The sequence below is a fragment of the Sapajus apella genome, unplaced genomic scaffold (assembly GCF_009761245.1).
Source record: "Sapajus apella isolate SASKATOON/1434 unplaced genomic scaffold, GSC_monkey_1.0 scaffold48, whole genome shotgun sequence".
NCBI lineage: Eukaryota > Metazoa > Chordata > Mammalia > Primates > Cebidae > Sapajus > Sapajus apella.
Window position 1 is genome coordinate 2,947,730 of NW_022436988.1, and position 12,013 is coordinate 2,959,742.

The 12,013-nt window shown below is 52.8% G+C and overlaps 1 protein-coding gene across 2 annotated transcripts in view; it reads right to left on the reverse strand.

Moving 5' to 3' along the window:
• The window catches only part of CCDC40 (coiled-coil domain containing 40), a 64,052-nt gene that overhangs the window by 1,493 nt on the left and 50,546 nt on the right, over positions 1-12,013 (reverse strand). For both annotated transcript variants that reach the window (XM_032241436.1, XM_032241437.1), the window contains exons 16-19: positions 11,713-11,804; positions 10,330-10,450; positions 2,640-2,828; positions 650-808 (exon numbers count right to left, since the gene is read on the reverse strand). In XM_032241436.1, the coding sequence (XP_032097327.1) occupies positions 650-808; positions 2,640-2,828; positions 10,330-10,450; positions 11,713-11,804 (561 nt within the window). The remainder of the gene's footprint in view (positions 1-649; positions 809-2,639; positions 2,829-10,329; positions 10,451-11,712; positions 11,805-12,013) is intronic.

Consider the following 12,013-nt stretch of genomic DNA (forward strand, 5'->3'; position numbering starts at 1 on the left):
CAGTCTCCGGCTCCTGCCTTTGTGGGGTGTCCGTCTGCCTGGGGCGGCTTTGTGGGTGTCCGCTCCTTCAGCTCTGGACTCCACGAGGCCTTCCGGGATCACCCTAACTGAAACTCCCAACCCCTCGGTTCACCCGATGCCCCTGACGCTTCTTCCTCTGGTTTAAGCACTTACTACCACCTGACACATCATTTCCTTTTTTTTTGAAACAGGATCGCCCTCTGTTGTCCAGGCTGGAGTGCGGTGGTGCAATCTCGGCTCACTGCAGCCTTGACCTCCTGGGCTCGAGGGGACCACAGGTGCGTGCCACCATGCCCAGCTCAAACACGCTGTATCTTTTTAAATCATTTTGCTGATCACCTGGCCTCCTGCCCCAGGACGGAGCCTCTAGTCGGGCAGGGACGTTTGTCTTTCGCGTTCTGTTTTGCAGCCCTCACACCCTGAACAGGAGCCCAGCCCATAGCAGATACTCCATCAATATCTGTTGATCGAACAAATCACGGAGCTGCAAACATGTGAGCAGCTGGTGGTGCTGTTACTGGCATGGAATCAGGGGAGGCCCTAGCCTAGGGAACGCAGGACCTCTGTACGAGTGGCACGTTCACGGCCAGGTGCCTTTACCCCCAGGGACCTCCTGGGACGAATTTACCTGTCGTTTGAGGTCCCTGAGCCGGGCGAGTTTGGCTTCGTGTGTGTCCAAGTCTGCCTGCAGCACCGACAGCTCTTCCTTCCTCTCTTGGAGGGAGTTGCGGATGTTTTTCTCAGTTTCTTCCAGTTCCAGGATGGTTTTGGTGGACTCCTCAGTGGCCTAGGAGAGAAACAGGACCACACTGGGCCCCTGCAGCCTGGCTATTTGGCAGACAGGGAAGAGTCAGGCTGGGAGGACCTGCCAGGCGCCTTCTGTGAGCTCCATCCAGGGAGGCTCCTAAAGAGGAATGGGGGCTGCTGCCCTTCAGCAACAGGTGGCCTGGAGAGGCAAGGCCGGGGAGAGGCCAGGCCCGGGAGAGGCGAGGCCCGGGATAGACCAGGCCTGGGATAGACCAGGCCCGGGAGAGGCCAGGCCCAGACAAGCCCACACTGAACACTGCTCCCTTAAGGCAGCTGCAGCCAAGAAACAGGGGCCTGAGCAGTTCTGGGGCTCCCCAAGCAGCGTGTCTGTCCCCAGGCAGGGGATCGGCACAGCTCAGCAGCCGTGTGCCAAGGGCAGGGCCAAGGCCGTAAGGGCCGAGAGGCGGGCTCGGGAGCCTGGGAAAGAGGATGGCGGGGCCTCTGCCGAGCAAGGGGCGAGGCTGCTGCCATCTGTGTGATGTGTGGTCCACCTTCAGGGAAGCAGCACAATTAAGAGAAAGAAAAACCCATAGGCAGCATTTGGCAGCTGACATGGCCCAGGGGATGATGGAGGAGGCCAGAGTGACTCTCAGGGCTGGCTGGGGACGTGGAAGGTCTTTGGGGTGGGACTGGCAGGGGTGAGGACAAGGACCTGTTTGTGTAGCAGTGACAGTGTCGTGTGGAGCGCAGGGCCTGGGTCTGGGGGACTTGGGTGCTGCTTGGAGCAGACAGGGATGTGGGTGGGCATGGGGGTCCTGGCAGGGGACTGAGGTGGTGCCCAGGGCAGCAAGGAGTGGTCAGGGGCTGGGATAGGAAGCTAAGGAAGGAATGGCATCAGGAGTGGCCAATGTGGTGGGCAAGGACTGAGAAGAGACCGCTCTGCCGCCTCTCTCCAGAAACTTCCAAATGAGCAGCCCAGGCCTGTCTGTCGTTTTTGGCTAATCTTTCCCTGCAAGGGTGACTTCAGCACTCTCCAGGGAACCTTCTCGATGACTCTGAGAGCTGGGCACCCATTTCATAGGTTGGTAAACCAAGGTTCTGGGAGATCAGACCGTATGCCCCAGTCAGGAGTGGACTGGTGTGGCTCTGAGATGTGCTGTCAGCTGTCCCCAAGGCCACCTCCCCACCCATGGCTGTGGTTGCTGTTACATTTAACTCTGCCCGCCCCCCTGCCCCTGGCACCCGAGGCCCTGCAGGTCTGGAAAGGCTCACGTGCTCCGAGGTCACACAGCGGGTCAGCAGGGCCGTGGGGCCAACCTGGGAAGTGTGAGCACAGGGCCCCTGGCTGGTGACAGCTGAGGTGAGAACAGGACAGCACCGGCCAGGCCCTCCTAGTGTGGGCCACGCACTGCACGCCCAGTGGACGTGGCCTGGTATACAGGGATGCAGGCTCTGGGGGAGCCCGCCACGCTCCTATCAGCCGGTCCCCAGCACCCACCTGGGCTCCCCAGCATGGGCCGGCCTCTTCCCCAGAACTCTGTGCCTCCCTGATGCCTCCCCAACGCCACCTCTGATATGCAGGGAGGGCCTGAAACAGGGCCATCTCTGGCCGTCAGCGGCTCTATCGGGCACAGGCAATCTGCAAACTCCCAGAGACAGGCCCTGTGGCAGCAGCAGGTTAGCAGTGCTGAGCACAGTCTCTGCATCCTCACCCCCGACCCGGCACCCAGCAGCAGGTTAGCAGAAGTGAGCACGGCCCTTCTAACAGCCTCTGCATCCCCACCCTGGACCCAGCAAGACGCTTTCCTGGAATGTTCCTTGGGCCCCAGAGAGAGAAGCCGGTGCCCTGCCTCCTTTCCGCTGCTCCCTACCTTGCGGATGTCTCTGATTTTCTGGCGCAGCTCGAGCTGCTTGCGGTGGAATTTGGTGTGGGTGAGCGCCTTCCTGTCCGTCTTGAGCTGCCCCTCAGCCTGGGTGGTAACGGTCTCTCTGTGGGCGACCGCCATCTCCATGGCACAGATCATCTTCTCCTGCTGCTTCAGCAGCTGCCCGAGCTTGACCTGGAGACAGGACAGAGCGGCTGGGGGGGGGGGGGGCCCAAGCTGCAGCTGCAGAGAGAGCTCATCCTCCAGCCACAAGCAAGGGGATCAGGGGCGGGGGGAAACAGTGAGGCCAGTGTCGCCGGGAGGATCAAGGGACGTGGAGGCAGCAGCCCTGGGTGGGAACCCAGAATCCGCAGGCAGACAGTGCAAGGCGGAGAAATGGCCGAGACCCGAGGACACCACGGAGGCATGAGATCTAACAGCAACCAGCCCAGGGTCAGGTCTGGCAGCAGAAAAACATGTCATTGAGAAAACTGGTGAAATCTGATTAGAGTTTGTAGTTTGGTTAGCAGTATTGCAAGAAAGTTAATTTCTCAGTTGTGACAATGCACCTTGGCTTGGGTGGAGGACCTGGGGCTGAGGACTGGGTTGTGCCTTGAGGATTGGCTGTCGGTGTGCACAGGAACTTTCTGGAGTCATCGAAAGATCCTATGTCTGGATGCTGTGGGTGGCTATGTAGATGTGTGCACCTGTTAGAACCCACCAAACTGTGCATTTTATTTATTTATTTATTTAGTTTGAGACGGAGTCTTGCTCTGTCACCCAGGCTGGAGTGCAGTGGTGCGATCTCAGCTCACTGCAACCTCTGCCTCCCGGCTTCAAGTGATTCTCCTGCCTCAGCCTACCAAGTAGCTGGGATCACAGGCACCTGCCACCATGCCTGGCTAATTTTTTTGTATTTTTAGTAGAGACAGGGTTTCACCATGTTGGCTAGGCTGGTTTTGAACTCCTGACCTCTAGTGATCCTCCCGCTTTGGCCTCCCAAACCGCCAGGATCACAGGCATGAGCCACCGTGCCCAGCTCAAACTGTGTTTAAAATAAGCCCATTTTATCGTATGAAAGTCACACCTAAAGTTGGTTTAAAACAAAAAACAGGCAAGAATCCTGAAGTTAAGAGGGTGAAGGGAGACCAGGCTTACTCAGGTTTAAAATGTAGCATAAAGTGCTGGGCGCAGGGCCTCACGCGTGTAATCCCAGCACTTTGGGAGGCCAAGGGCGGCCGAGGCGGGCGATTCATGAGGTCAGGAGATCGAGACCATCCTGGTCATGGTAAAACCCCGTCTCTACTAAAATACAAAAAATTAGCCGGGCTTTGTGGCACATGCCTGTAGTCCCAGCTACTCAGGAGGCTGAGGCAGGGGAATCGCTTGAACACGGGAGACAGAGGTTGCAGTGAGCTGATATCGTGCCACTGCACTCCAGCCTGGTGACACAGCAAGGCTCCATCTCAGAAAGAAAAAAAAAGTGCCATAAAGTGACTTGGAATGCAGCCCCAGGCTGGGGTGCCCTTCTTATGCAATACAGGAAACCCAGAAGCCATGAAGAAAAAGACTGACGCATCACACAGCAGAAACACTAAAAAGTCTGTGTGGCAGAAGACACCCTGAGCAGAGGGCACAGGCAAATGATAGGCCAGAGACACTATTTTAGAAGGTATTAGGCCGGGCGTGGTGGCTCACGCCTGCAGTCCCAGCACTTTGGGAGGCTGAGACCGGTGGATCACTTGAGGTCAGGAGTTTGAGACCAGCCTGGCCAACATGATGAAACCCCATCTCTATGAAAAATACAAAAATTAGCTGGGCATGGTTGTGGGCGCCGGTAGTCCCAGCTACTCAGGAGGCTAAGGCAGGAGAATTGCGTGAGCCTGGGAGGTGGAAGTTGCAGTGAGGCGAGAACGTGCCAGTGCACTCCAGCCTGGGCAACAAGAGAGAAACTCCGTCCCAAAAATAAAAACAAAAAAGAAAACCAGCCAGCCAAAGACATGAACAGGCGACCCCCAAATGAGGAAATGCAAACTCCAGCACATGCTTCACGCACGCGTGTACACGCACACACATGATCCCCCTGCCGCCACTGCTGGTAAAGAGCAACGCGAACCCACATAAGAGAGCGACCTCTTTGCACACAGAGGACTGTCAGACGTTAAGGGCTGATAACAGAACAGCGTGGCAAAGCCACAGAAACCGTCAGTTTACAAAAATCAATTGCATTTCTATATACTAACAACAAACAATTGGAGAGTGAGCTTTTTTTTAAAAAAGCATCCTTTACAAAGGCACCTAAAACTATGAAATACTTATGTCTAAATCTAACAAAACATGTGCTAGACGTGGGTGTCAAAGGCACTGACAGAAGAAGTGAAAGAAGACCTAAATCCGTGGAGAGGTGTGCCCGGTGCACGGATGGGAAGGCTCAGTGCTGTTCAGATGCCAGTTCTTCCCAAACCGATCTACAGACTCCGTGCGGTCTCAGCAGGAGTTTTTGTAGAAACTGACAAGCAGACTCTCTAATTTTTATTTTTGTGCATTCTCAAATTTTTATAGAAAGGCAAAACATATAGAATAGACAAAACAGTTTTGAAAAGGAAGGGAATCTGACCGGCCAGGCTTGGTGGCTCACGCCTGTAATCCTAGCACTTTGGGGGGCCCGAGGCAGACAGATCACATGAGGTCAGGAATTTGAGACCAGCCTGGCTGACATGGTGAAACATTATCTCTATTAAAAATACAAAAATTAACCTATGCAACAATCTTGCATGTTCTTCACATGTACCCCAAAACCTAAAATGCAATAAACAACAACAAAATTGAGCTGGGTGTGGGCTCCGCACGGTGGCTCACGCCTGTAATCCCAGCACCTTGGGAGGTGGGCGGATCACAAGGTCAGGAGATTGAGACTATCCTGGCCAACATGGTGAAACCCTGTCTCTACTAAAAAAATACAAAAAATTAGCTGGGCATGGTGGCGCATGCCTGTAATCCCAGCTACTTGGGAGGCTGAGGCAGGAGAATTGCTTGAACCAGGGAGCCGGAGGTTGCAGTGAGCCAAGATGGCGCCACTGCCCTCCAGCCTGGTGACAGAGTGAGACTCCGTCTCAAAAAAAAAAAAAAAAAAAAAAAAAAAAATTAGCTGGGTGCGATGGTGAAGTGCCCGAGTTTAGGAGTTTGAGACCAGCCTGGGCAACACTGTCCCAGCTACTTGGAAGGCTGAGGCAGGAGAACCGTTTGAACCCAGGAGGCGGAGGCGGCAGTGAGCTGAGATGTGAGCACCACTGGATGTGAGCCTGGATGACAGAGTGAGACTCTGTCTTAAAAATAAAAAGAAGGCCGGGTGCTGTGGCTCAAGCCTGTAATCCCAGCACTTTGGGCGGCCAAGGCGGGTGGATCACGAAGTCAGGAGATCGAGACCATCCTGGCCAATGCAGTGAAACCCCGTCTTTACTAAAAATGCAAAAAAATTAGCTGGGTGTGGTGGTGCACGCCTGTAGTCCCAGCTACTCGGGAGGCTGAGGCAGGAGAATTGCTTGAACCCAGGAGGCAGAGGTTGCAGTGAGCAGAGATGGTGCCACCGCACTCCAGCCTGGCAACAGTGTGAGACTCTGTCTCAAAATAAATAAATAAATAAAAATAAAAAAAATAAAAAGGAAGTTGGAGGAATTTCTTAAGTACCGAGTTACAGAAATCAAGACAGTAGGGTGTTGGTGAACGGACAGAAACATAAATCAGTAGAACAAAACAGAGCCCGGAAATGAACCTACACAAACATGTCAGCTGCTTCAACAAGGACTGGAAGGTAATTCAGTGGAGAAAGGGCAGTCTTTTCAGTAAGCAGGGCTGACTCAAGTGGACATCCAAATGCAAAAAAGATTAACCCCAATCCACAACTTGCACCATATGCAAACTTTAACGCAAAATACATCGTGGACCCAAATGTAAAACTGAAAAGCAGGAAGCTTCTGGAAGAAAACGGAAGAGAAACTCTTTGTGATCTTCAGCTAGGCAAAGGCTCCTTAGAGAAGCTACCAAAACAGTCCGCGAGAGCACGGACTGAGGGGTGGGGGCCGTGGTGCGCGCCTGTAATCCCAGCACTTTGGGAGGCCCAGGCAGGAGGTTAACTTGAGCACACGAGGTCAAGGCTGCAGTGAGGAATGATTGCACCACTGCACTCCAGCCTGCGTGACAGAGTGAAACCCCATCTCTAAAAAAAAGAACAGACTGGGTAATTGGACTCTACCATACAGAAGAATCTCAAATGCATGAGGCCAAGTGAGGAAAGCCAGGCTTAATACGTCTCGCCCTGTTTCATCCATTCATGTGACATTCTGGAAAAGCCAAAACGACCGGCATGGACACAGATCGGTGGCTGTTACGGCAGCTGGGGTGTCGGTGAGCTGACTACAGAGGGTACGAGGGAATTTGAGGACGAGGAAATATCTTTTTTTTGAGATTGAGTCTTGCTCTGTTGCCAGGCTGGAGTCAGTAGCCCAATCTCAGCTCACTGCAACCTCCGTGTCCCAGGTTCAAGCAATTCTCCTGCCTCAGCCTCCTGAATAGTTGGGATTAGAGGTGTCCACCACCAAGCCTAGCTAATTTTTGCATTTTTAGTAGAGACAGGGTTTCACCATGTTGGCCAGGATGGTCTTGATCTCCTGACCTTGTGATCCGCCCACCTTGGCCTCCCAAAGTGCTGGGATTACAGGCGTGAGCCACCGCGCCCAGCCAGATATATATCACGATGTGCCAGTGGCCACGTGACTGTCTATCAAACTCGCTGGCTGGGCGCGGTGGCTCACGCCTGTAATCCCAGCGCTTTGGGAGGCCGAGGCGGGCGGATTGCCTGAGCTCAGGAGTTTGAGACCAGCCTGGGCAACGTGGCGAAACCCTGTCTCTCCTGAAAATACACAAAATTACTCGGGTACGGTGGCGCATGCCTGTAATATTCCAGCTACTCAGGGGGCTGAGGCAGCAGAATTGCTTGAATCTGGGAGGCAGAGGTTGCAGTGAGCTGAGATTGAGCCACTTCACTCCAGCCTGAGTGACCAAAAAAAAAAAAAAGAAAGAAAAAAAGAAAAAGAAAATCCTCGTAGGGATGAATGCCTCAAGCTGTGAGCTTCCACTCAACTGAAAAACCTCAATGAAAAATAAAAAAGATAGCTAAATAACACCAGAACTGAGAAGGCAGGGATACGGCCGCTGCCATGTGCTTTTTACACAAGTCATCTGTCAGGTTGCTGCAGTCAAATTTACATATTATTGGACCCAGGAATCTCACTTTTGGAAACCTGGTCTAGAAGATGAAGAATAAATAAAGAAACATAAGGAAGAATGCAATTGTAGCGCTGTGGGATGGCCAATTTTATGTGCTGGCCTGACTGGGCTAGGGGAGGCCTGGATAGCCGGGAAAACATGATTTCTGTTTTGGGTGGGTCTCTGAGGTTGTCTCTGGAAGTGACTGGAATTTGAACCAGTGGACAGAGTAAAGATCCCCCTCGCCAGGGTGGGTGACATCATCTGTGGGAAGTAGAAAAGATACTTTTTAAAGTTTCCTTTCTTGTTAAAGAATAAGTGAGCTAATAACTTTGTGAAGCCCTGTCCTATGTAGCTGTCAGACACGCCGTGCTTACAGGCACGTAGTACACTCTATGTCCTTGTCCTTTAACCGAGATATCTGTGCGGGACGTGCTCACAGGCATGTCCCAGCTCTCCATGGCTTTTACCTGTTTAGAAAAGTTTTAAGTTATTAGCCATTGGGTTTTAGTTAGATTGTGAGCTCTGGCTCCAGCCAACGGAGATCAGACACAGCAGTGAGGACGACCCCAAATGCGTGAGGGATGAATTTGTGTGTTTTCCTTTGTTCTCTGTACTCTCGTAGCAGGATGGTTAGTGAGGGTACCCTTTCTGCAGCCCAGGAAGTAAACATTGCGTTGCTGAAAGATCCTTTGTCTCAGTGCTGATTTTCTTTGAGGCACTGAGCGTCTGTTTCCAACATCATCCAATCTGTTGAGGGCCTGAGTGGAACAAGAAGATGGAAGAAGGCAGCAGGGGGGACCCTGGCCTGGGATGACACCACTGCCTCCTTTCAGGCCTTGGACTCGACCAAATCATGGGCTCTTCTGAGTCTGCAGATTAGACGGCTGATCCTAGGACTTGTCGGCCCCCATAATCATATGAGCGGAGTCTCATAAAAATCTCTCTTCTCTCTCTCTCTCTGTATATGTGTGTGTATCCTACTGGTTCTGTTTCTTTGGAGAACCCTAACACACATTGTGTCTAGGACAAAATAATGATATCAACAACAAACTGCAAACAACCTGAATAGTCATCAACCTGGGAACGTATCCATAAACCGTGAAATACCCATAGCATATACTGAAACTGTTCAAGAATGGGTTAGTATCCATGTGGGGTACAAGGCAAAGCCCTGCCTGTCATTTGTGTGAGAGCCGAGAAGGTGAGGGGCCTTACCCCTGCAGCAGCTGACACCATCAACCTGGCTGAGGGGAGGGAGCTGGGGAGGAAGGGATGGGGGGAAAGGAAGGGACCTTCTCTTTGCCCCCATCTGTGGGGGAGAGTGGGGGAGAATGTGGCTTGCTCCAGCAAATGTACGTGGCTTCTATAACGTGAGAAGTCAATTAAATTTGGTATTTTTAAAAACGACATCTCATTAGCAGATGCACTTCATCTGAAAAATAACTCAGCAGAGGAATTTTTATTTGGAGTGGCATTGTGAAAGTGAGGCCCGTTTATTTCATGAACTGCTCTTATGTTTATCCTTAAGGCCCCGAACCTTTGGCTTGACGGTCACTTGCAATTTAATGACTCCCCTTTTAAAGGCAATGAAATCTAACTGTGACCATGGAGAAAAGGCACGGCTGTGAGGGGTGAGTTGGGGGCGCTCTCCAAGCCCTCTGTGCTGTGAGGCTCTGTTTCACAGTGGGATACATTAGTCATGGAGTTTGAGGGTGATAACCAGCATTTAAAAATACCAGAGTGCGGGCCAGGCACGGTGGCTCACGCCTGTAATCCCAACACTTTAGGAGGCAGAGGTGGGTGGATCACTAGGTCAGGAAATCGAGACCACCCTGACCAACATGGTGAAACTCTGTCTTTACTAAAAATACAAAAAAAAAAAAAAAATAGCTGGGTGTGGTGGCGCATGCCTGTAATCACCGCTACTCGGGAGGCTGAGGCAGAGGATTCGCTTGAACCCGGGAGGCAGAGGTTGCAGTGAGCCGAGATCGCACCACTGCACTCCAGCCTGGGTGACAGAGGGAGACTCCGTCTCAAAAAAAAAAAAAAAAAAAAAATCCAAACCAACAAGCAAAAAGAAGCAGAGTTCTGAGATTCACGGAGTAAGAATAAAACCGTGTTTTGTGAAATGACACGAACGTGCTCGTGTGTGTCCTGTGCTGTTCCGTCATATTTCTGCCCAGGAAGAACCAGAGTGCCGTGAAAGGAGGGTCAAGGGGGACGTGCGCTTTGCCAGTACTCGGCTGGGGTGCAGGTCACTGTGCTGGAGCGGGTCGCTCCCCGGGAATCTCGCCCCTTGCCACCCGCCAATGTGGCCAGTGTGGTTCCCACGGGAGCCCCGGGGGAGCTGAGGCCATGGCGTGGCCAGGTCTCTGGAGCCCAGGGAGGGGCACCCACCAGGCCTTGCCACGCACTCACCTCCCCTCACCTTCATCCTGTGGATCTCGCCCTTCATGGCCTGGATCTCCGGCTGGCCGATCTCGGAATCCACGGAGAAGCGCATCTCCTTTGCCAGTTGGATTTTTTTCTCCCAAAGCATAATCTGGTGTCTTGAGAGGCAGGGTAAGAAATCAGGAGTTTTCTTCTGATGCTTCGGTGAGCTCAAACTCTAAGACTTCTCAAGGCTCTCGAGCTGCACTGGCAGAGCCAAGCAGCTGCAACAGAGCGTGAGGCAGACGGCCACGAACACACTACACTGCTTCAACGGGGACCTTCTGAAACAACCCACTGGCATAAAAGGCAGAGCAGAACAAGACAGGAATACATCTACAACCTGGTTTTCTGGGAAGTGAAGAGCGCTGGAATTATATGCAATTTTCTCTGGCTACTTTGCACGCAATGTAGCTTAATAGTTTAAAATGCTTAGAGCGGGGTGTGTGTTACTTCAGTAATCAGACCCCATAAAAAGAATGGATATTTTAAAACATCATCGCAAAGAAAGCCATTAATTTCCAGCAGTAACTTGTCTGGCTCAAGAGCTGCTGCCTAGGATGGTGGACAGCTCTGTGGGGAATCTGGGATCCACTGTGTGGGTTCTAGACCCATGCCCAGGTGGTCTTCTTTTTTAGAGACAGGGTCTCGCTCTGTCACCCAGGCTGGAGTGCAGGATGTAATCATAGCTAACTGCAGCCTTGACCGCCTGGGCTCAAGTGATCCTCCCACCTCAGCCTCCCTAGTAGCTGGGACTACAGGTGTGCGCCACCATGCCCGGCCAATTTAAAACATTTTTTATAGATATGGTGTGTCACTGTGTTGCCCAGTCTTGCCTTGAACTCCTGGCCTCAAAGAATTCTCTTGCCTTGGCATCCCAGGGCACTGGGATTGCTGGCTGTGGTGGCTCATGCCTGTAATCTCAGCACGTTGGGAGGCCGAGATGGGCAGATCACCTGAGATCAGGAGTTCGAGACCAGGCTGGCCAATATGGTGAAACCCTGTCTCTATTAAAAGTACAGAAATTAGCTGGGCATGGTGGCAGGCGCCTGTAATCCTTTAGACCCCTGCCCCGCCCCAGTCAAGCTACTTGAGAGGTTGAGGCATAAGAGTCACTTGAACCTGGGAGGCAGAGGTTGCAGTTAGCTGAGACCACACCACTGCACTCCAGCCTGGGCGACAGAGCAAGACTGTCTAAAAAAAAAAGAAAGAAAAAGGAAAAAAAAGGAAAAAGATAAAAAGAAACCAAAGCACCACAGCACTGGGATATGGGTGTGAGGGTGTGAGCTGCCACACCCGGCCTCCCACGAGGTCTGAGTGGACAGAGCTCTGCAGGCGCAGTGACCTTCATGACCACATGTGGCCGGAGCCTGGGACTCACTCTGCTTCCACCAGTTGATTCAGGAGGGTCGCCTTCTCCTCGCTGAGCTGGTTCAGCTTGTCCTGCATCTCGAGGGTCTCCCTCTCAGAGGCCTGCATGGGGGAGGGGGACAGCTGTGGGGAGGGCCATGGGGTTGTGGGCGCCGGGACTGGTGCCCTCCAAGTCCCCGCACCAGGGCTGCGGGCTGGATTTCTAATCCCCCCACAAGCATCTCCGACGGGTGTGGAAGTTACGTCCTGGTGCAAAACACCCACCGCAAGGACGTGCCCACGAGCGCACCCGCCCCCCATCGCCCCGCGCC